Source organism: Rutilus rutilus (assembly GCF_951802725.1).
Source record: "Rutilus rutilus genome assembly, chromosome: 3".
NCBI lineage: Eukaryota > Metazoa > Chordata > Actinopteri > Cypriniformes > Leuciscidae > Rutilus > Rutilus rutilus.
Genome location: NC_140211.1, coordinates 51,360,666 through 51,385,435, shown reverse-complemented (window position 1 = coordinate 51,385,435; position 24,770 = coordinate 51,360,666). Strand labels below are relative to the sequence as shown.

General features: G+C 36.5%; 2 protein-coding genes across 3 annotated transcripts in view; both read right to left on the bottom strand.

Moving 5' to 3' along the window:
* Positions 1-1,250: 1,250 nt before the first annotated feature.
* Positions 1,251-19,087, bottom strand: ccdc149a (coiled-coil domain containing 149a). The gene is made up of 12 exons (XM_084404012.1): positions 18,696-19,087; positions 16,926-17,087; positions 16,786-16,824; positions 16,580-16,687; positions 14,965-15,081; positions 14,612-14,784; positions 11,458-11,530; positions 11,265-11,349; positions 10,984-11,128; positions 10,598-10,674; positions 3,082-3,183; positions 1,251-1,940 (listed from the first exon to the last, which is right to left on the bottom strand). Exons 1-12 carry the CDS (start codon positions 18,744-18,746, stop codon positions 1,414-1,416), a joined length of 1,659 nt encoding a protein of 552 aa, XP_084260138.1. The 5' UTR covers positions 18,747-19,087; the 3' UTR covers positions 1,251-1,413.
* A 921-nt stretch (positions 19,088-20,008) lies between these two features.
* The window catches only part of LOC311287139 (uncharacterized protein), a 45,691-nt gene continuing 40,929 nt past the window's right edge, over positions 20,009-24,770 (bottom strand). For both annotated transcript variants that reach the window (XM_084403765.1, XM_084403764.1), the window contains 6 exons: positions 22,233-24,231; positions 21,975-22,138; positions 21,193-21,413; positions 20,844-20,973; positions 20,502-20,602; positions 20,009-20,345 (listed from right to left, as the gene is read on the bottom strand). In XM_084403765.1, coding sequence (XP_084259891.1) covers positions 20,213-20,345; positions 20,502-20,602; positions 20,844-20,973; positions 21,193-21,413; positions 21,975-22,138; positions 22,233-24,207 — 2,724 coding nt within the window. In that variant the 5' untranslated portion in view covers positions 24,208-24,231 and the 3' untranslated portion in view covers positions 20,009-20,212. The remainder of the gene's footprint in view (positions 20,346-20,501; positions 20,603-20,843; positions 20,974-21,192; positions 21,414-21,974; positions 22,139-22,232; positions 24,232-24,770) is intronic.

Sequence of the window (24,770 nt, the reverse complement as noted above, 5' to 3'; positions counted from 1 at the left end):
AACAACAACAACAAAAAACTTGATTTATTTGTTCACCCACTGATGTCATAAATCCATGTGTTTACCGGTGCCTCAGACCACATTCATCCGCTCAGTGGAGCAGAGCAGCAGCACAATCACAACAATGTTCTGTCCAAAACATGATGCTATTCTATTCTTAACCACTAGGGGGCCATAATTAACAGTGTCTATATTAAAAAATATAATTTGTTGTTTTTTCCTCCCGCTTCAATATTCTTGAACTAGTGAATGGGTAACCAGATTAACCTCAAACCTGCAGAGACTGTAAGCCTCATAACGCCATTAGCTCTGACTCCCATCTGTTTCCCAAAAGCCCTTCCTGCCGCATCAGCTGCCTGGCATCATGCCGCCCGATGTGCCCGGTGTATGTGTAATACTGAGAGAGATTAAATAAGAAAAAGCTTCTCTTCTGCAGAACAAGCAGTTCAAACTTTGCCTTTTGATGCATTTGCAGTCAGGAGCAGCTGCCAGCTGAGTCCACTCTGAGGTGTGCGTGCCGCTTCTCAAGAAGTATGGATGAATGTGTGTGAAAGGGACAGAAAGCAGTAACTTATACAAGTCTATGCATGCATTAGATCATAATCCTTCTAAGTATTTTCAGGGAGGTCAAAATGAATACGTTTTGTTTTCTGAATTAAATAAGGTAAAATACAATAAGAAAATCATTTTTTGCAGTGAAATCGAGCGGTTTATTTGGCTTCAGTATTGCATACTGTATGTAATCTGGATTGTGTAATGGATTTTATTCAGATGCTTTGTTTCTGACCAATACATTGGCACATTATCTAAAGTAATTTCGTTTCAATTAAATGTATCTTGATTTAAAGTGATTGTTCACCCAAAAATGGAAATTCTGTCATCATTTACTCACCCTTAAGTTGTGACCTGTATGAATTTCTTTCTTCTGCTGAACACAAAAGATATTTTGAAGAATATTTGTAACTAAACCGTTGTTGGGCACCATTGACTTCAATAGTATTTTAGATTTTTTCCATACAATGGAAGTCAATGGGGTCCATCAACTGTTTGGTTAACAACATTCTTCAAAATATCTTCTTTTGTGTTCAGCAGAAGAAAGAAATTCATACAGGTCAAAACTTGAGGCTGAGTAAATGATGACAGAATTTTCATTTTTGTGTGAACTATCCCTTTAAGAATAAATAAATATTTGAACAAGACAAATCTACTAAGTAAAAAAATATTTTTTTGCATTGAATGATACATAAAACTAACAGTCGAGGGGTTTATTTGCTTCAGCATTGCATACTATAAGTAATCTGGATTGTGTTATGGATTTTTATTCAGCTTCTTTGTATCCAATAAATCACCACATTTTAGACATTTCTAAGGAAAGCGTCTTCAGACCCTTCAGACCTTCAGTTCCACCTCCTATTATAGAATAGAAGAGTCACTTGGTTCAATCGGCTCTTTCTTTATGGAGGCACCTTCCAAAATATTTTCAAAGTAAGCTCTTTGAATCCCCACAGAGGCTTGAAAGTTGACATTTTCACAGGCGGTTTGGTCAAAAGTAATTGAAGATATTTGCGTTGCTGGAGCCAGAACCAAAGCTGCATCTTCAGCCTCCTCCGCTATCAGGCACAGCTCCACTAAAACCTCACCCTCGTTCACAGTTGGGCTTCCCTCCATTTCCCGACCGGAACACGTTTTTGTGCAGACGCCTGTCTTTTTTTCAACAGGACCCTCCTTCACCTCAGTCCCGACCTGCCCATTAGTCTGCCTCACAATGTCTGTCCCACACAAGACGATCTCTTGCCTGTTGTCAGGGGTGACAGGTGTGTCCACCTCCTCTCCGCCTCCATCTGGACAGGGGTGGGAGCCGCGCCACATGTTCGGGAAGCTGTCATTGCCAGCTGTGTCCTGCTCCCATGGCGATGGCCCTCCTCTTCCTGTCCTGTCATCTGAGCCAATCAGGGGGACAAAGAAGATTAATGGACATTGTGTTAGTGCCATGCTAATGGAATGGAGCCCTGCGAGGCAAATGTGTCGTTTACCACGGTAGTGAAGCTCAGTTAAGAATTCATACCATGGTGAGTTGCGCTTGGACAACGGGAGAAAACTGTGAGGGCCACAGCGGTTCAATCCAGTGATCACATTAGAGATTTTGTTAGTGGTGTCTGCTAAAGGTGAAGTATGTAGTTTCTGTGACACTAGCGCCACCTAGCGGAATTACAAAAATAAAGCAACTTTGCAAATGCCCCTTTCGCGTATACAGCTCTTACGGGGACATAAAGGCATGTCTCAACAGGTAAGAATAGACTACTTTCAATAAGGTCCAACATATTAAGAATACGTTTAGCCATGTTGCTATGTGTCACTGTCTGGAGCGAACACGAGCATCTCGCTTATAATATACCCATCCAAAGTATCTGCACTGGGTGCATTTTTTGACATAATGCGCCACAACTGTTTGATGTGGTCTAACTGGATGCATCAAAGGCCCTGTTTACACCTGGTATTTAGATGTGTTTTGGCTACATTTAAATCACTCACAATTCTTACATAGTGACAAAGCATGTGTAAGTTTCAAATGGCACACCAGCAAATAAAATACACACAACAAAGGCATCCAGCTGGGAAAAGGAGTGTGACGGCCTATCAGCGATGGCAACAGCTTAGTTCTGCCTCTCCTCTGCATCATTGATGCCTATTCTGCTGGATTACTGACCCATATTTGAGAGCATTCAGCTAAAAGGTTAAACACTGCATGCAGCTTATTTGTGGGACAACAGAAACGAGAAATACCACTTTACATAGAAGCATCCATATTTATGGGGCAGTCCTGACTGCAAAACACGCCCCAAAAGTTGGTGAATGTCAGCGAACGAGAATTCACTAGCATTTGCCAAATGCCATGACATTTGAAAGGGATTGGGCGTTCATCTGGCCTGACCAATGAGAGTATGCGTGAAGGATAGGTGTGATAGCAAAGGGACAAGAGGGGTGGGCTGGTCAGAGAATTAGCTAATTACAGCTCTTCAACCTCTTGGCGGGATGATTAGCAAATGGCAGATTTGGTTACACACAATTACACACGCTCACCTGCAGGAGGTCGTGGGTTAGTGGTTTTCTGTGCTTCTGGCTGATGCGGATGGTCAATAGAGCACACAGGAGTGGCACTCAGAGTGATGGCATCTCTGCCTCCTGTTGAACGCCACAGAGAGGAGCTTGACATCATTTACAGTGTGAAAGGACTGTTATCAATGCAAACTATCAACAGATGATGAAGAGAATGAATCTCTTTTATATAACCAGATGTACAACACACTTAAAAGTGCAGTAAGCGATTTCTGAGAAACACTGTTGAAAGTGGATTGGACAGAGCACCACAGCACACTTGTAGCCAATCAGCAGTAGGGGGCGTGTCCACTCATGATGGGGGAGGAGAGAGAGCTAGAGGGAGATCAGAAGAAGTACTGTAGAAAGAGAGATCGCTGAGAGACATTACAAAAGAAAAAAGGAATATCACTTTAAAAAGAAGGGTTATGATCAGGCAAGAACTTTAAGATCAGCGTTAATATTAGAAACGCTTTCCAGCGCTGGAGAGACTGAAGCGGGAAGGCCTGAAAATGAATGCAGAGGTTGTGTTGTCTCTGCTCCATATGTGAGTAACATTGGTTTTGCTATGTTTCACAGAATCAAGATATGCTGGTGCTGTAATGTTAGCTATAGTAACAGGACAGGTTTGAGTGTCATTGTTTGCCTGAAGCTGGTGTGCTTCTTGTGACCAACAATAAACAATGAACTCTTGCCTTTATATACTCTTGTGTACTGTATGTTCATTTTTTTGTTCTTCCTTGTCGTTTGTTCGTCATCTTCAGCTTCAGCTATGATAAAGAGACATCCACTCTTGCATTATGTGTTTGTGCATTTTGGGGGCGGAGCAATGAAGGGAGGGATGTGTTTGTTTGGGCTGATCTCAAATAGCAAGAGTTTCTCAGATATGGCTTACTGCACCTTTAAAGCAATAAAAAAACAACTTCAATAATACAATATAAAAATAAATAGTAAAATATTAATAATAATTTGAATTTGAAAAATGTTTTTTAAAATGAATTAAATGATAAACAAATTACATAATTATTAGTGCACACAATTTGTAATGCATTTCCATCAAATCAAATCAAATAATAGTAATAAATATATAAATGTGCACATTGGCACATCAAATTATGTGTACAATAATTTTACTTTGAATTTAAAATTATTTATTTATTTATTTATTTACATATTGTAAATAAAATATAAATATATTTTGTAAATGTAAAAAAAATAATGTAAATTTAATACTTTAACAGAGTAGGTGGCTTACGACTGCTCTGAGCAGGATGTGTGTCTGCTGCAATGTGTAAAGATGCAATGGTAGTTGTAAGATAGTAAGCCATTAAAATGACTTAAATTATAATATGATAGTTTTTGAATACTTTTTCAGTTACACATACATTATATATATATATATATATATATATATATTTTTTTTTTTTTTTTTTTTTTTTTTTTGCATATACATATATATATATACATATACAGATTTTTATTTTTAAGTATTTTTTTTTTTTAAATTTTAGGATACTATGCATCCTGATAAAGTTCCCTTGGCCTTTGGAATTAAAATAGCCCCACATCATCACATAGCCTTCACCATACCTAGAGATTGGCATGGGGTACTTTCCATAAGATCATCTCTCAATGCAAATCAAACTAGCTATTAGGCTAACTGAAATAAAACCATGCCAATCTCTAGGTATGGTGAAGGCTATGTGATGATGTGGGGCTATTTTAATTCCAAAGGCCAAGGGAACTTTATCAGGATGCATAGTATCCTAAAAAAATATATAAAAAAATACTTAAAAATAAAAATCTGCCTGCCTCTATGGGAATTTAACATAGGGGTGTACACACTTATGCACCATGTATTTTAAGGAAGAACATTTATTTATTTACGATACATTATTCATTCACAAAGAAAATTGGTGTCCTTAAAGGTTGGATTTTTCCTAATTTTTTAAATTAAGGCATTAAGTTCAATTTCCAAAATATGATTTTTTATTCCTCTTTTTAGTCAACTTTAGCATGGGTGTATTCACTTATGCATAGCACTGTATATATATACTGTATATACACACATATATATATATGTATATATATACTGTATATACACACATATATATATATATATATATATATACATACATACACACACACACTCACCTAAAGGATTATTAGGAACACCTGTTCAATTTCTCATTAATGCAATTATCTAATCAACCAATCACATGGCAGTTGCTTCAATGCATTTAGGGGTGTGGTCCTGGTCAAGACAATCTCCTGAACTCCAAACTGAATGTCAGAATGGGAAAGAAAGGTGATTTAAGCAATTTTGAGCGTGGCATGGTTGTTGGTGCCAGACGGGCTGGTCTGAGTATTTCACAATCTGCTCAGTTACTGGGATTTTCACGCACAACCATTTCTAGGGTTTACAAAGAATGGTGTGAAAAGGGAAAAACATCCAGTATGCGGCAGTCCTGTGGGCGAAAATGCCTTGTTGATGCTAGAGGTCAGAGGAGAATGGGCCGACTGATTCAAGCTGATAGAAGAGCAACTTTGACTGAAATAACCACTCGTTACAACCGAGGTATGCAGCAAAGCATTTGTGAAGCCACAACACGCACAACCTTGAGGCGGATGGGCTACAATAGCAGAAGACTCCACGGGGTACCACTCATCTCCACTACAAATAGGAAAAAGAGGCTACAATTTGCACGAGCTCACCAAAATTGGACAGTTGAAGACTGGAAAAATGTTGCCTGGTCTGATGAGCCTCGATTTCTGTTGAGACATTCAGATGGTAGAGTCAGAATTTGGCGTAAACAGAATGAGAACATGGATCCATCATGCCTTGTTACCACTGTGCAGGCTGGTGGTGGTGGTGTAATGGTGTGGGGGATGTTTTCTTGGCACACTTTAGGCCCCTTAGTGCCAATTGGGCATCGTTTAAATGCCACGGCCTACCTGAGCATTGTTTCTGACCATGTCCATCCCTTTATGACCACCATGTACCAATCCTCTGATGGCTACTTCCAGCAGGATAATGCACCATGTCACAAAGCTCGAATCATTTCAAATTGGTTTCTTGAACATGACAATGAGTTCACTGTACTAAAATGGCCCCCACAGTCACCAGATCTCAACCCAATAGAGCATCTTTGGGATGTGGTGGAACGGGAGCTTCGTGCCCTGGATGTGCATCCCACAAATCTCCATCAACTGCAAGATGCTATCCTATCAATAACATTTCTAAAGAATGCTTTCAGCACCTTGTTGAATCAATGCCACGTAGAATTAAGGCAGTTCTGAAGGCGAAAGGGGGTCAAACACAGTATTAGTATGGTGTTCCTAATAATCCTTTAGGTGAGTGTATATATATATATATATATATATATATATATATATAAATTTACACCGCTCTCCTACACAAAAGGTGACATTTTATAGAGGTACTGTACATATGGAGACTGAAAAGTTCAGACTGGCCACATACACTCACACACAGAAAGTGACTACAGCTCCCTCATCTGTCTTCATTAGTACTGGCTGCATGCATCACAGGTTAATGCCATATGTTTCCCACAGGGGACTGAGCACTATATGCTGGTGCCATCATAACACTGGCCACCAGTGCTTCCATGCTTCCACTGTCTGATCAGTTTAAACACTGCTTTCTAGGGCCACTGTGGTATGAAATATAATAAACAAGAGAGTCATGCAGTGAATAGGAACCACGGCAGCGTAAAGCAGCACTGAGCTTAAGAGATCAACATGAACATGGATTGTAAGCCTTGTTGCCACAAAAAGTGTTTGGTTACTTAAAAGTAATATTTAACACTACAGCACGTACTGTATCAAATTTAATATGCATATTTCTAAGGACTATTATCAATTTGGTTGCTGAAAAACCTGTTGCACACAATCTTCTACATGCCTGTGTCTTTTTGCTGTGAAATCGTGACTGATTTTTATTAAGTAAACATAAGAATAAGTTTTCTATTACGATTTCAAGATGAATACTTACTGGACTAAAGTAACTAGGTTTACCTGATTATCCATACATCTTTAATTAGTTTTTTGTTGTTGTTTAAAAAAAAAACATGTTAAAATGTGAGTATCAAATATGATCCATCAGGCTTGTGAGGAACGTTTATTTATTCATCTCTCAATCATCATTGCTTAGTTTTATGATGAAAGCTCTGCAGTTTCTATATAATGCAACACAACACATTTAAATATTATCTTACTAAAACGTATTATTGGGTGTATAGAGTGACTACTGATAATTATGCATTTTATGTAAGTAGTCTGCTACACTGTTATAAAGATCTCATTGATTTACTTTACAAGCTATCAAAATTTCATCTTTTTGGCCATATAAATATCAGCAACTGCACCAAATTGCACATTTTTGCTCAGTTTGAGCATCTGAATAAAAGTGTTTTCTCCTCTTCAAGCTCTATTATTTTCTATTTTCTATATTTCTATAGATTTTTCTGACTATAATTTAATATGTCAGGCTTTATAGGGTTAAAAACATCATTGCATTAAAATAACAAAATTGGTATTAATAAAAAAAAATTAACCATTTTTTAACCAGTCAGTGACGTCCAAAACAACATTTTACTGTATGTACAAACAAAACAGAGACATTTTTTTCAAAAATCTCTTCATACAGGTATGGAACAACATGAGGGTGAGTACCAGTAAATGATGACAAAATGTTCGTTTTTGGGTTGGCTATCCCTTTAAGAGTGGTTTGAGTGGCCAAAACTGGCCGAAAACTTTTTGGCCACACTTTATGTAAATCTCCAGAAATGATCCTAGATTGACAGCTGACAGCAGCCGTGCGCCTCCTCCATATGTTCCTCTGGACTCAAGATCTCAAGAGAGGGTTTATTTTTAAGAGGCACTGAAATGATGCTTAAGCAGCTCTAAGCTCAACTTCTTTTGTTTGAAAAGGTCATTGTTGTGTTATGGAGACCGGCTTCTGAGCTAATTAAAAAGCCGGGCTAATTCTGTATGCCGAACAGCATGGGGCTTCACTGCGGCTGCTTCATGGCCCGCTGTGCAAAACAGGATGGATGGATGAGAGGCGATCCCCACCTGGCAGCTGCCCATCCATCCATTCATTCCCTGCTTGTCCCTGCCTCACACTGGGGAACAAAACCATCTAGTTTTATGGACAAACCGAGCTTTGCGTCACCTCGTACGGCTTGAAGTCACAGAAGTCGCTGCAGAAGACTGCTAATTTCCTCTCATGGTGACTTCTGGCACATTTCAAACAAGAAATGATCTCTCTCACTTGTTGTTTTGTCATTGCGATGACAGGTAAGAGGAGTCGTAAGGGGAAAACAAGTTTAAGTCAGACAGGCTGTTCTGACAGGACTGCAGTAGTCAACGAGGAAACAAGTACAACCTGTCAACTAAACAGACAACAAGAAAAAAGGATGGGGATGTCCAAGATCTAAAAAAAAAAAAAAAAAAAAAAAAACTCTATTTTCTTTCTGGAATGCACTCACTATGTCCATGCTAAGCACACTTAAGCATACTTTTAAAAATAGTACTTATTACAGAAATACTATACTTTAAAAGAATATACTTATTTGATAGCTGAATGTAAAGTTTTCAAACACTTAAATGCATGTTATTTGCAATGAAATTAAAATGCAATTAGCTGAACTGTAAAGTGCTTTTTTGACCCACTTATTTAAGATTTTTCTTTATATCTAGGCCTAACTTCAAAATGACTTAAACTGTCTTTTTAAATATCAAACAATCTAAAATACATTTCTATTGTAATATAATTTATATTGAAACTTATAAGTCATGTATTTTGATATATTTAGTATTACACATTTGTAATGATGAATTTGCAATTTAGTCAATTTAAAAAATATGAACTTTAAATATAATATTGAGTACCACACTACAGCTCAAATTATAATCAAGTACTTTACATGTGGTTTAATATGTGAGTCAACACATCAAAATAAGTGCATTTCTTTAAAGCACGACAAAAGATTATTAAAACAAAGCTTTAAAATGTACTTTAAAGTAAAACTTTTAGCTTGGCATTTACTAAGTGCACTTTTTAAAAGTGTACTTTAGTGTGTTGTAGTCTCTTAAACTAAAGTGGCTTTTTATTGCTATCATATTATCTGCAAGTATAGTTCAATACAATTAAGTGCACTTCTTTTTCACAAGTGGCCAATATGTATTATACCGACACCTATTGGCATGGAGGCACACACCAAATCAGCTTTTATTAGGCTACTATTAGTCTCCATCTCATGTGAGTGAGTCAGAGTGACTTTAAACATTTTGTACCAAAAGTACTATTCATTTCTTTAGAGTTAAAACTTCTTTAATGAGGGAATAAAAATTGCGAGTGCACTTTAAACTGATTTCCCCCGTTCATTTCTGCAGGCCACCAACTCTGCCATTCGATCACTTTCAAATACTGAGTTGTGATCCTCTCTCTCATCCACAAAGTTCCCTAATAATACCACATTCCCCAAATGTGTTTGTAATGTGGGCAATCAGTTTCAGTAATGGATGCCTGTCAGTTTTATGGGCAGAATGACAGTCTTATGACATGTGAGCATGTGATCTGTGCTTCAGTGACAGTGCTTTACTACCCTCTTGTGGACGGCGACTGCAAGTACTTCTCTTGTACTGATGCTTGTACTGCCATTTTACAAAAGTAGGCCAATGTAGACACTTATTAAATGGCCCATATGCCATATAAAATTAAATGAGGTCCTTGGAACTAAACTAAAATCGTTTCATTAGTGGTGCTTGCCAAGTCAAGCATCACTTCAACTATTGCTCATACTTAGGGTTTGGGATTTGAACCAGTGTCTAACTGTAATAATTGTACCCATTACTTTTCTAAGTGACCAGACTTGCAAGTTTTGCCCGGTGAACAATAAAATGGAAGAAACGGGGGCAGGATATAATATACTTTAATGTCATTTCTATAGAATCTTGTGTCATGTATTTGTAATTACACATTTGTAATTAAGCTGCAATTTAGTGCATTTAAATATCTATTAACTTTAAATGCAATATCGAATAACACACTACAGTTCAAATTATTATCAAGCACTTTACATGTGCTTTAGTATGTAAGTCACCGCATCAAATTAAGTGTACTTCTTTAAAGCATGACAAAACACTATCAAAACAAAGATTTAAAAATGCATTTTAAAGTAAAACTTTTAATTTGATCTTAGAAAGGTTATAGGTTTGGGCTAAACTGTAACTTTTTGTGCTACAGAGAAGAATGACACCTCAAATCAAACAGCTTGTTGAGTCCCATCTATAGACTAGAAAATCATTATTGCATTCAAAGCTACATTTCTATCCTACAAACACAAAGATATTAGATAATTAGATATTTATAATGTGAGGGTATACGGACAATTAATTCTAGTAACACAGAACAATACCAACAAATGGAAAATGGAAAGCACAAAAACATGATAAACATGCAAGAAACTCTTACCTGGGAGACTCCAAAGTCCCGAAATTTCCAGAGTCTTCAACTTCATCTCCAAATCAGCAACTCGGTTTCCCAGAATTCTATAATTCACAATAAATTCACCCAATACAGATTTATGTATAATATGAGACATCTTTCTTTCAACATTTTGTGTATGAAGCCTGCAGGTAAGATCAAAAGAGGAGACCCAAGGTCTAGCTAGGACCAAGGAGCAGGACCGGAGCACACAACGTTTTAAGTGATTTTAATTGGTGCAAAACGACTAACGTTTCGACGCCCATGCGACTTCTTCAGAGTCACTCTGCAAGTGAAAATTGTTTCTACACCAAACTTTTTTAAGTGTACAGGCTATTTCTGAACTGTCAGTGCAAATATAGTTACACACAAACCTGTTGGTCTGTCTTTGGTGTTGAATGATTATGTTCTTCTCATGAATGGTCTCCAGTAAGGCTGTCGCTAAAGACTTCAGGTCTGAGATGGACTGAGGTGTGGCTGGTAAACTGCAACCATTCTCCTCTGACAGCAACCCTTGCACTGCAATCAGCAGGAATAGAGGCGTATTTGAGTGAATAAACGTACACAAGTGTATGCAGTCATTTGATATGCTGTATAGCAACATTTCTTTGCTTCTAAGCCTTCCAAGAAAAAAGCAATCACATGACTCAAGCACCTTGTTTAGGAGAAAGGACTCCAGTAAGAGCGCTGCTGTTAGACTTGCAGGAGATTTCAGGATTTCTTCTTCGATCCAGAGCAGTCTACAAGGTGTTCAGGAAGACAGCAATATTGCAAATACAGAAACATATTACAATATTAATTATACAATTTTATAATAATAATAAAAATGAAAATCTTCACAGCTTTACCTTATATTTCTGTATGTTACTCTTCAACAGGCTGACCTCCTCTTGAACTTGTTTTAATCTCTCATGCAAGTATCTGCAATATGACAAAAGCTTTTGTTGCATGGAAAAACACATCTCATTTAAACTGAAAAAAGACAACATGCATGCAAACCACAACTGCTTACAAAACACATTGGCCCTCATTTATCAAAAGTGCGTACACCAAATCTTCAGCGTACACCTGGCGTACACCCAAAACCACGGTGACTTTGAGATTTATCAATATGGACGTTGGCGTACGGCACGCTCAAATCCTACGCCAGCTCAGGAGGTGGTGTACGCACGTTTTGAGTTAGTGCGGAAATGCGCAGAAAAACAATTCCTAACACCACAAAACGCACTGACAAACTAAAAGATATGATATATTATGACCCACTGTAAAAAAAACAACAACATAGTAATTATAAACTTCAGTGTTTATTTTTGTGCAACATGGACTTCAATGTTTAATTTGTGTGACTTTACCAAAGCATTTGATTTGTAGGCATATGTATTCCTTCAGTTGCGAGCCTGTGCGCTTTACCAGGCGTTTCATGGTTAGGCCCGGCAGGTGCGCACAGACTGGGTTCAGTAATGAAAGGCTTTCAATGAACAAAAAATAATTCAGACTGACAAAATAATAAAAATGACATTCTTCTTCTTTTAAATAATAATAATAATAATAATATAAATAATAATAATAACAACATTCTTCTTCTAAATAACAATAAGCGTCATTAATAATAAAAATCATAATAATAAGAATAAGAATATTACAAATTGTCATGCAATTATTAATGTGAATGAATGGTACTCCACATCACATCATCATCACTATTGTACACCCCAATACATGTGACGTGATATGAAATTAAATGCTAATTGTTTCAAAACACGTGCTGTAAAATTATGCATTGTGATAGGTCATTTGCTCATCCAAGTTTCTCTTCTTTGCCGTCTTCCGTGTGTCTATGGCGTAAAGTGAGGGCGTGGGGGAAGCGGAGACTTGAATATACAGGGGCGTGTTATTCTAATGACGATCGTTTTCAGCCGCGGCATTTATCAAGGGCAGGTATTGCGTACACCTGGATTTCAGAGGTACGCACAGCTTCATAAATCAGGCGGTGAGTTTCTACTCAAGAATGATAAATGAGGGCCATTCAGTCTAAATCTCCGGATTTTTTGTTTTAAAGGGGTGGTTGATTATGATTTCACTTTTTTTACTTTAGATAGTGTGTAATGTTGCTGTTTGAGCATAAACAACATCTGAAAAGTTACAATGCTCAAAGTTCAAAGCAAAGGGAGATATTTTATTTTAAAGAAATTGCTTTTTAAGGACTGCAACAAGCGGCTGGTAGGGATTACATGACATTCCTCCCGGGTTAGTGACATCACAAACCCTAAAATTTACATAAACCCCACCCCCGGAACACGATTTATAGATTATCAAGACAGAATATGCTAATCAATGACTAGAAGACAACTACACATAAGCTACATAAATTCATCAACTAACCATTCAGAAATGTTGTCTACATGTTGTCACTTCTTCTTGAGTCTCTCCATCATTGTCTGACTCCGGTTTGAACATAAAAGGCTAAAAGTTTTAGGAATTTCCAGTGCATGTCTTTGTGAGGTAAAAGGACACAAGCTGTTGAAGCTCCGCCCTCTGTGCCGGGAGCAGCAGCTCATTTGCATTTAAAGGGACACACACAAAAACCGTGCGTTTTTGCTCACCCTCAAAAAGTGACAACTTTAACATGCTATATAAAAATATCTGTGAGGTATTTTGAGCTAAAACTTCACATACACACTCTGGGGACATCAGAGATTTATTTTACATCTTGTGAAAAGGGGATTATACCACCCCTTTAATGGCTAAAACCTTGTTAAATGTCTAACTAAAACCAGCTTCAGATGCTTTTTAAATGGATTCCAACTGGTCCTTTCTGGTGACTAGCTAGCCATGACTGGTCTAAATGATCAATCAGCTGCTGGTGAGGCTAGTTAGAGCTGGCAGTCCACCTTAAACCAGCAGCAAACCGCCTACAAAGATTCAAAAACCAGTTTGAACACTTTAATATGATTCTTCACAAGAGAGCCTCAGAAAAATGTAGGCCTCAAGAGGACTTAAAAAAATAAAATAAAAAACCTAAACCAACTCAAAATCAAGCTAATTCTAATTTTAATTCATGCCCTCAATATCTGTTGTAGTTTTTCTTTGTCTCTAGTTTTTCTTTACTCACTCCAGGATTCTCATGGACTTTGAAAACCTGGATATATGAGGAAGTCTAATTTAAAAAATGTGATTTCGAGATGTCATGTAAATTAATAAAATCTTAAAATGCCATACGCATTTTTATAAAGAATCAATATTTTTCTAGTTATGCAAAGCTCCAAAATATTGTGAGTAAAAATATTTTTTTAAAATCCTTATCCAGTAAATTACAAGCTCAATTTATTGGTTAAAAAATATTTTTTAAATATTCTTTATCTAGTAAATTATAAACATCTAGAAAAGATGTCAAATTCATTGGTTAAAAAGAGAGGGTAAAATTTTTTTTTTCAATTATTTATCCAGTAAATTCCAACATCTAGAAAGGTCAAATTCATTGGTTAAAATAAGAGACTGTAAAAACTGTTAGTAAAAAATATGTATTTTTAAATCCTTTATCTAGTCATTTATAAAAATCTAGAAGTAAAATTCATTTGTTAAGAAGTGTGGATTTTTTTATCCAGTAAACTCCAAACATCTAGAAAAGTCGAATTCATTGATTAAAAAGACTTAGTAAAAATTGTGAGTAAAAATTATTTTTAAAAAATAAACAAAATACTTATCCAGTAAATGGCAAACACCTGGCAAAGTCACACATCCCTGAAACCCATTCAGCTCTTTAATTTTTGGGAATTCTGTAACTTATTTTAATTATAATTATTTTAGTTACTTATTTTAATCTATGGACACAGTTTCTGTAAAAAAAAAAAAAAAATTATATATATATATTTTTTTTTAAACTCATTACAGCAGATGAAACCTAGAAACCTAGCCTACATGGGTGGGCCATCAAATATTATTGACAACCACTGATTTTTAAACATAATGAAGATATGACAAGCTACAATAACACTCCCTAACTTGTTCTCCATGCAGAGGGCGTCCACGTCGATGATGCGCTTCTCCTGGCCTCCCAGGATGTGGTTCAGTTCGAGGTTGAGACGTTCAGCTTTCTCCTTGAACACGGTCCTCTCAGCCTTTATATCCTGCAGTTCGTCGCTCACCATCTTCAGACTGTGTTCAAGTTCTTCTCTCTTAAAAAAACAGTACAAGTAGAAATTCTCACAAAGCGCCATTTTTGTTTTACTGTCATGATAGTGAAAATATATGATCAGAACACAAGAAAGAACTAGAAAAATATGTTTTTCTCATTCACTAGAACTAGAGAAGTGCAATAAATAAGGATGGGAATCATATAAAACTTAAAGACGCACATGTAGTGCTGCTTTCTCCAGTTGCCTGACCAGATCCTCACGCTCATGAACAGGGAAATGTCTGAACCCGACTTCATCATCTCCAAGTCTCTGTTTTGTGATGGTCATTCTTAACAGCTATGAAAAGAAGATCACAACAGCGATGAGAAAAGAACACATCCGTTCAAAGGTTTTAGATCGTCAGATTTTTTTAAATGTTTTTTTAAAAGAAGTCTCTTTCGCTCACCAAGGCTGCAAATAGAAACATTTATTTTACTTATCAATATTAAAAACAGTTGTGTACAATTTTTTTCAGGATTCTTTGATAAATAAAAAGTTCAAAAGAACAGCATTTATCTGAAATAGAAAGCTTTTGTAACATTATGCACTACCGTTCAAAAGTTTGGGGTCAGTAAGATTTTTTTTGGAAAGAAATGAAAGAAAAAAAATAATTTTATTCAGCAAGGATGCATTAAAATGCACTATTTACATGAAGGAATTTGATAGTGTAAAGACCGAAGCCGTCTCCAGAGCGCAAACGGAACTGTTGGTGCGCGAGGTAAAAGTGCGCAAGCAGATCATCTACGGGACACGCCGGATTCCACCATAACTTTATGCACACAATAATATTTTAAATATATGGCATGTTTGTGTGCTGCTGTACGTGCGTCCCTGTGTGTTTAATAAGAAGAGCACATTGTGGACCCGCCTATAGGCGCACATTACTAACGTGCTCTTTAATTAATAAAAAAATATATTGCGCCGTCGACTTTAGACCAGGTTTCAGTTGGTCAATGGCGCAGTCTATTTCTGTTGCCTCAAAATAGCAACGTGCCAAAAATGCGCCAGAACACACCTCGTTTTCAGACCAACACACCCATGGGTGCACAGATGGGCACAAATGCATTTGCTATTTAAACAATGTGGCGCAGGACTTGAAAATGATAACTGTGTCAGGATGAAACTAGCAAAAAACACTTGCATCGCGCTTGGCGCTGCATTGCGCCGGGTGTAAGATAGGGCCCAAAATCTTAAAATGCGCATAAACATACACATATGCGTCCAATTGAGGTGGATAATATTTTTATTCTTTAAAAATAATTTTTGCATAAACTACAATGGAAACACATTTGATGGACAAATTCTTGAATGTGCAACAGACTTTGCCTCAACAGAGGATGTGATTGGATAACTGGACTAACCAGCGGACCAATCACGTCACACAGCATCTCAAATGTTGTTTTAGTCATTCTGAAATGCCTGAGCATGTCTGTAATTAAAATGATTTGGTATAATGACCTCCCAGAACTATCTCACACGATTGCGTTCCCAAACATCAGGCATCCGCCTCTGAACGCAAGATACCATGACAGTGTTTGATAGTGCGTTTCATCTGTGCGCTTTTGAGGCACAAATAATTTCTATACAGGGAAAAAGTCACAGGCTTTTCCGGTTGCAGAGATGACTTATTATTTTACTAATGATAGTCTACTTGACGCCAGTTTCCCAGGAAGAGAAGATCTCTTGAACACATGGAACGGAAGCTGTGCTTTATTCGCAAATGTTATAGATGATAGTTAAATTTTTCGAAAAGTTTGGATGCAAACATAGCTAATTTGAATAGTTTTATGGGTACCTTATTGTCTCCCTGGGTCTCACTGAGTCTCTGAGTCAGTTCCTTCACCTCTTCAACTAGCTGCTTATTTCTCTCCCTCGAATTCATCAACAATTGAGCCAAATTCACCTGAGAGAAAGGGAGAGAAAGAAAAGCAGAGAGAAAAAGAAAGTTATGACCTGCAAGAAGTTGAAAAGTGAAATAACACGAAGTATAAATCAGCTGACCTGATTTCGTTTTTCTGGGGGAAGTGAAGATTCACCATCCTGAAATACATTATAAAGCATACGGATGAACTAAGAAGCAAGAAATGATCATCACTTTTAAATATAAATAATAATGAATAGTAATCGGTTAGATGACACACAATTAGTTCTCTGTATTTCTTCTTCAAGCCCTGGTGTGTCTCTCGCAGCTGGTTGGCCATCAGTTTGTACTGGTCTCGCTCCTGCTGACAGGTGTCCAGCTCTTTGGAAAGAATGAGAAGGCCGTCCTTCTTGCTCTCTAGTTTACGTTTGCATATCAAGAACTGCAGAAACAAGAAACCAGTGTGGACCTGTGCAGTACCGGTCAAAAGTTTGGAATCATGTTTTTGAAAGAAGTCTCTTATGCTCACCGTTCATTTTTCATCATTTATTTGATCACAAATACTGTAAAAACAGTCATATTGTGAAATATTATTACAATTCAAAATAACTGTTTTCTATTAGAATATATGTTCAAATCAATATGTGTTAAAATCCTGTAATGGCAAAGCGGAATGTTCAGCAGCCATTACTCCAGTCTTCAGTGTCACATCAGAATCATGGTTTCCACAAAAATATAGAGCAGCACAACTGTTGATAATAATAAGAAACGTTTCTTGAGCAGCAAATCATCATTTTAGAATGATTTCTGAAGGATCATGTGACACTAAAGGCTAGAGTATTGATGCTGAAAATTCAGCTTTGCCATCACAGGTATAAATTATAAAATATATTCAAATAGAAAACAGTTCATTTAAATTGTAATAATATTTCACAATATTACTGTGTTTCCTGTATCTTTGATCAAATAAATACAGCCTTGGTGAGCATAAGAGACTTCTTAAAAAATTAAAAATAAAAATTCATAACTGGAAGTGTACATGTGGTGAGGCCAGTGAGGCACAAAAATGTGTAAAATAGTAGCAACAATACAAGCATTATAATGGGGCTTTAAATATTGAATTATCATGCATCAATAGGGCAGGCAGTTAAAAGTTAAATAAAAAAATGTGTTTATTTATAAAGCATTCATTTATAAAGTGCCATAAAACTAACTAAATCACTTTTAGTGAGATCAAAAATTTTGTTGCATAAAAAACATATTTCATCTAACGTTAAACTAGAAAACAAGAAAACTTATCAGCAAAACAAAACTGTGTATGATCAGATTAAAAACCACATTAAGTCTAACACATTCATTCATAATTGCTAAAACTTCATTGAAAATGCTAGCTAAAAAAACCACAGATGGTTTTTACATGGTTTCTAGCTGGTCCTATGTTGTCACTAATTTCTCATGGCTGGTCTTCTCTAAATGATCAGAATTAGCTGCTGGTCAGACTAGAAAACACTGGTAGTTCACCTTGAATCAACAGCTAACCAGCTAAACCACTTTTTCACCAGTGTTTCTATACCAGGGGTCCTCAGCAAACTTCAAAGGGGCCTTAACATGACTAAAATTATTTAAAATAAGACAAAATAAGCAAAAAATAAAAATATTTCTCATTTTAATTCATACCCTTAAATATTTTTCCCTCTCTTTGAAGAACCGGGGTTCCCATGGTCTTAGAAAACCTGAATAGCCTATACGAGGTACTTTTTTTTTTTTTTTTTTTTTTTATTATTATTATTTAACACAGAACACATTTGACGTAGTTTCTAGATTTTAGATTAGTTTTTTTTTTTAGATTAGGTTTTTTAAGTCGAGAGCACTCTTAAACATAGGCAACATAAAACTCATACAGTTTTTAACAACTTAAAAGCACATTCGATTTTGTATAAAAGCTTGAGTTCAGGTGGTTTTGGCAGCGATGCAGCACCATATGGAAACAGCTATCATCATCATCATCATCACCACCACCACCACCGTGTTTTAGTAACGCATCACTCACCTCGCTCACTAAACCTTGCCAGTCACTTTCACTTCTTTTGGACGAGTTCATTTCTTCCAGTGTTTGGCGATAATATTTTATGTTATTCAAATCTAAAGCTAGTATTTGCGCGAGCTTTCTGGAGAGGCAGAAACTTCACCCTTCCTCTCAGCCACTGTTTACTCTGGGTCAGCTGGTGCACAAGATCCGGGTTTGTGAAAGACTGAACCAGCAGCGATATTCAGAATATTAGTGAGGGCGTGGCGAGTAACTGTGAATATCTAGTAGCGAATTTATCAAACAGTGTGCAAGAAAAGTGTAGTTTCTCTTTTCTTTTTTTTTCTTTTTTTTTTTTTATTGTAGAGAGGCATTGTACATGTCCAACCAGTAGATGGCAAACACAAATTATGGGAAACGTATTAAAGGGATACTCCACTTTAAAATGGAAATTCTGTCATCATATACTCACCCTCATGTTGTTTCAAACCTGTATGAATTTCTTTCTTCTGCTGAACAGAAAGGAAGATATTTAGAAGAATATCAGTAACCAGACAGTTTCTGGTCCCATTGACTTCCATAGTAGGAAAAAATGGGACCAGAAACTGTCTGGTTACTGATATTCTTCTAAATATCTTCCTTTCTGTTCAGCAGAAGAAAGAAATTCATACAGGTTTGAAACAACATGAGGGTGAGTATATGATGACAGAATTTTCATTTTAAAGTGGAGTATCCCTTTAAGACACGTAGTGATTAGCGTTTGTTCATTGTTTTAAATGAGCTGAATAGTTATTATATATTTTGTACTGATAATTTGCATAATAACAGCCGTTAACTGTTACTCTTGAATGCACTCAAAGTTGACAAACGTTTAAAAGGGTTTCATTAGTTCCTTTAAAATGTACACCCAACCAACTTTTTTTTCTTATTACTTTTTATAATATTTTTATTATTTACTTAACTGTTAATATTTTAAAATACGTAGTTATTTTTCTTTTAACTTTTTCAATAATAATTTTAATTACAAGTTATTTCAATTGCAAATCTTGCATGATACATCAGATGTTTTTTGATGGAGTGTTTAACAGTACTGTAATGTGCAATTGTCATACCATTATATAACCTGGCTTAAAACTGTTAACTGTTAAATATGTCCAAAGGGTTATCAAAAGGTGATAAATTAATATATGACACTGTTTTTTCTGGCAATCACAGGTTAAGGCCATGTTTATTTATTTTTAAAAGAAATTTTCCCCCTTCCCAAAACACTAAACAAACATCACAACAGCACGTTTCGCAGCACTGAAAATGTTGCATGATCCATAAGGTCAATTGCATGCAATTACAAAATATTTATTTCAAACTTGTATAGATTTATGTAACAAAAGACTTCAGATTTGTTGAAAGACAAAATTAACTGTTTTTAGCAACTAAGAGAAAACCTCAAGCTTTACTCAGTGTCAAGTGTACAATTTTTGTGCTCAGTCACTATGTTGAAATTATTGGTGACTGCTGAATAACATTTTATCTCAGATTTACAATCATGATGCCGAGTTGATGTCCATAATGACACTTTCTCTGGTATTCCATCCTCTCTCCTTAGCAAGCAGGTACACACTCCCAAAAAGATCAGGGAATTCAGTCATCAGGTTGATTTTCACAGCATCTGCTTTACTGTGGAGAGAACGTCACACAAACAACACAATCATTGTGCAAGTCTTATTTAAAAACGTATAATTTCTTTGCATTGTAAACACATTACCAGCTCAGGTTGTTCATTTTATATATACATAATTTAACAGTATGTCGTTAATTATTTCTGTAACTTACTAATGCGTGTGTAGGTTGCGTATAAAACGCAGCAGGCCCAGTGTGTTCTCAGGATAGACTTTCTTCTTACCATCCAGTTTCTGGACAAGCTCAGATGGCAACTGAGAAAACAATATTTTGACTGCAAATAAAGCTGCAATGTATCTGTAGTTAAAATTTAACAAGAAAAGCAAGTTATTAAATTATATGTCTTAATAAGCCATAAGCAGGTTTTGCTGATTGTTTTTCACTTCAGGTTGCTTCCACTGATGAAGCACCAGTTAAAGAAGAATAAACTGCAGGACAAAACATCTTAATTTATGTATTCATAAGTTATATGGACTGCATTGAGGTTTTACTTACTTTAGTTTTCCATTCAGAAAAGCTTTTCCCCTCTGTGTATTTTGCAATGGCAATAAGGAGCTCCGTATCTGCATTACGACAATTTTCAGCCTCTTTCTCATCTCCCAAGATTTTCAGATACCGCACTCTCCTGAGATGATTTCAGAAACATTATACAATAAGCTTTATCATCTACAGCTATATTATGACAGCTTTGTCATCTCTATAGTATCTCTAATAAATTGTGATTGAAAACATATTTAGGCTTAAGAGGAATATATTTGGATTAATGTTTCATGAACACTGGACATATTTGTTAAAGTTTTGTACATTATTTCACCTGTCAAATGTCATCAAAATCATATTCTACCTTTCATCAGTCCAGAAGAAGGGGTGTGCAAGGGTTTGCTCCACGGTTGGTCTCTCCTCTGGAGTTGCATTGATCATCCACTCTACGAGATCCTTCGCTACATCATCATCCAGATGTTCCAGTGAGTAACTTCCTCTTAAAATGTTGTACTCACAGTCCACATCTTCACCAAATGGATGGTGTCCTCCAGAGAGAATGTAGTACACTAACATCCCAGCAACCTTCAAACAGGTTACAGTAGAATTCAGAATTATCAGTAAAAACTGGTTGTGTATGTTGTGTATTTAATATCGAAAGCAGAAAAAATGATTTTTTAAAATAACGAAAAATTCATTTTTACATTCAGTGGTAGAAAATAAATAAACAGCTTTAATATTTGATTTCCTAGTGTAGGCAAGCATGAAACTCCCCTTTCCTGTGATTGGTCATCCAAAGATCAAACCGTGCCATCATCAGTTCTTCCCCAGAATCAGAATTATAGTCATCCATTGTTATAGTTGTACACATTCTCAAGCGATTTTTGCAACTACATTTATTCTCTTTCTCCTAAAACAAGCAGACTAACAAATGGCTTGACACAAACTGTCCAGAGGCAGCAGTTAGACTTGCATGGAAGGGACTGATGACGAAAAATAAGCCGAATTCAGTTGATGTTGTTTTTTAAAGTCTGAAAAGGAGGCATTTTCAAATTTTTCTGCTTTCAAAATTAAATTAAAAAAATTAACACAATGTTGAAGGTCCGAATACACTTTTGAGTTAATTGATTAATATTGAAAACACACCTGAATGTCGGAGCTCCTCTTGTACCCAGTCTTGACCTTCTCCTTTATGGTCTCTTTTGCCTTCCAGCATCTAGTTCCAGCAGTTCTTGTTCGTATGGTGGTTTCACCCTGTTTTAGTCGGCGACTTATGCCAAAATCAGCCAATCTAGCTTTTCCATTTATGTCTGTAACAAATGGAAAGTCCACATTATTTCAAGGGGAAAAATTTGGGATGATATTTTAGTTAGGCAGATGTTGCAACTCAGGTTTAAGTCCTACCAATCAGAACGTTCTGGGGTTTGATGTCCCGATGAAGCACTTTGGTTTTCGGTTGGTGTAAAACCTGTAAGCTGCAGAGAACTTCCTTCACCAGCTTCTTCAGAACCAAACTTCTCTCAGTGTTATCATCTGGTAAATGTTCTTGGATATATTCCTCCAGTGTGTACTCACAAAGCTGAAGTACAAGGTATCCAAAATGCTCATCTTCTGTAAAGTCCACATATCGCACAATGGAGGGACTATCAAGGTCTGGATGTCGTAGAAATTCCTCCTCATTTTTGAGGTCTTGGTAATTAAACTTATCCATTCGTTTCACAGCCACTTCTGTGCCGTCATCCCTCAGTCCAAGGAAAACTTGTGTTCCATCACTTCCCCTAGCAATCAGAAATTCAGGGTTGAGAACAAGAATAAGACTTCCCAGCTTATATGTCTTTTTAGCATCCATGCTAGATAGCTTCTCAAGCTTAGGTCTCCAACGACGGCTGGTTTGATGCCACCTTCTTGAGTTCTCAGCAGGCTGTGTGAATGGCTGTACACTTGAGTTTGATTCCTCAATGGATTTCACGACAGTGTCTGGATACAGTTCCTCTTTATCTTGCAGCTCACCTTCTTGTGATCCCACTTCTTGCTCGATTTTTTTCTTCTTTTTCTTCTTCTTTTTCTTCTTTCTGTTTGTTGATAGAGCAGCAGTCTCCTCACATAAACTATCCACTGCACTTGAACCTGCTGGATGTCTCAGTGATTCATCAAACTTATGCAGCTTTTTTTTCATGACTTCATCCACCTCTGTCTCTGCTTTGATAAGTATCATCTCTGGGATGGGAGACAATCGACACAATGCAACAAGTTCTGGAGCAAAGTCATTTATATTGGCAAACAGTTGATAGGTCCAAAGTCTAATTTGACTTGAATAATCAGGACGTGTGAGAGGCAATAGACTTTTGCATAACTTCTCATACACAGAATGGTTCCTGTTCAGTTTCAGCTCAGACGTCTTCTGCATCATGACATTGAGTATTGCGAGTATCAGATGATTAATTATTTCTTCTTGTGCATTTTCAGAGCTCTGAAGACTGTTTGTAAGAACTGACACAAGCTCACTGAATACCTGAGGAGAGATGCTTTCACTGACACACAAAGCAACATTTAAGCAGTTCAGTGCAATCGGCCAGTGTTCCTGAGGGATTCCTGGGAAGCGCTTGATGAGTCCCTCAATGTATCTGTCTGCACTCTTTGTGTCTTTTAACCACTTGATGGCGGTCTGACGATACTGCTCTGTACTTGGACCAACTACACTAAAGTAGAGCTCAAAATAATTCAAATTATCAAAAGGATCCTCTTGAAAGAAATGTTCCTTAAAGACTCTGTAAACTTCTATCTGGCTTTTCGTTTGTACAGCACAATGAAAAGAGAAAGATATATGTACTTTCTCAGACAATTCACCTAGTAAAGATAGTTGAAATATAATTCTTTCCACCTTTTTATCAAGATCTGGATCCCCCCCATATTTCCTTCCAGGTGAAGCTCCAGCCTTTATAAGTGCTTTCACAATGTCTACACGGCCACGATCAACAGCACATTGCAATGGAGTAAACATTTGTAATCTGTGTCCATCTGGGTTAGCTTTTGCTGCAAGTAATCTTTTAACAATACTCAATGGAACTCCAGTTGTTAAACCAGCATAATGTAGAGGTGTTTGTCCATTTGTTGAGGGTTTGTTAGGATCAGCCGACTCTTTAAGTAGATAAGAGCAGATTTCTTCATTTCTGCATATAACTGCTGCTGTCAATAGTGTAACATCATTATTCCAGTCTTCAGAAGAGTACAAACCATTAATATCTCTGCCTTTTAATAATTTCCGAAGTCTCTTTGCCTTGTTGTCTATGATGCATTTTATTATGGGGTCTGTTTTTCTAGGTCCTACTGGAACTGGAACTGGAACCGGAACCGAAACTACTTGGAACTGGACTTCCATGGATCTTCAAATACTCATTACAATCTGTCAAAAGATGTTAAACACTTGAAATTCAGGCACTGAGTAGCATTATTACTTATTTTCTTCTTTACATTCTAATCAAATTACTTTCTTTGTTAAGTGTTAATCTTTAAAAAGTTTTTTAGTCAGTTTGTATTTAGATGAAAATCTATAAATTCTGTCAATATACTGTCATGTCATATGCATTAATCTCAGTAAATTTTACTCGTCAATGAAAAAATGTGATTAAATCATTTTGATCAAATGTACAAACATTTTGAAAATATATAAACACTTACCAAGTAAAACATTTCAACTAAATATTCATAAACATGAAACTGTCCTTGTGAAAACACGAGCTCCTGAAATAATGATATATGAGTATACTGATGTATTAGGCTACTTTTTTACTGGTGTTAAAAATTTTCTTGCTTTAAGAACATTATTAATTTTTCATGTTTTACAGTCTGTTTAGGATATTGCACTTTGTGTAGCCACTTGTTAGAGAAATGATATTAAAAACTTTATTTAGGGAGAGCAGGGCACAACCTAACGCTTTTTGA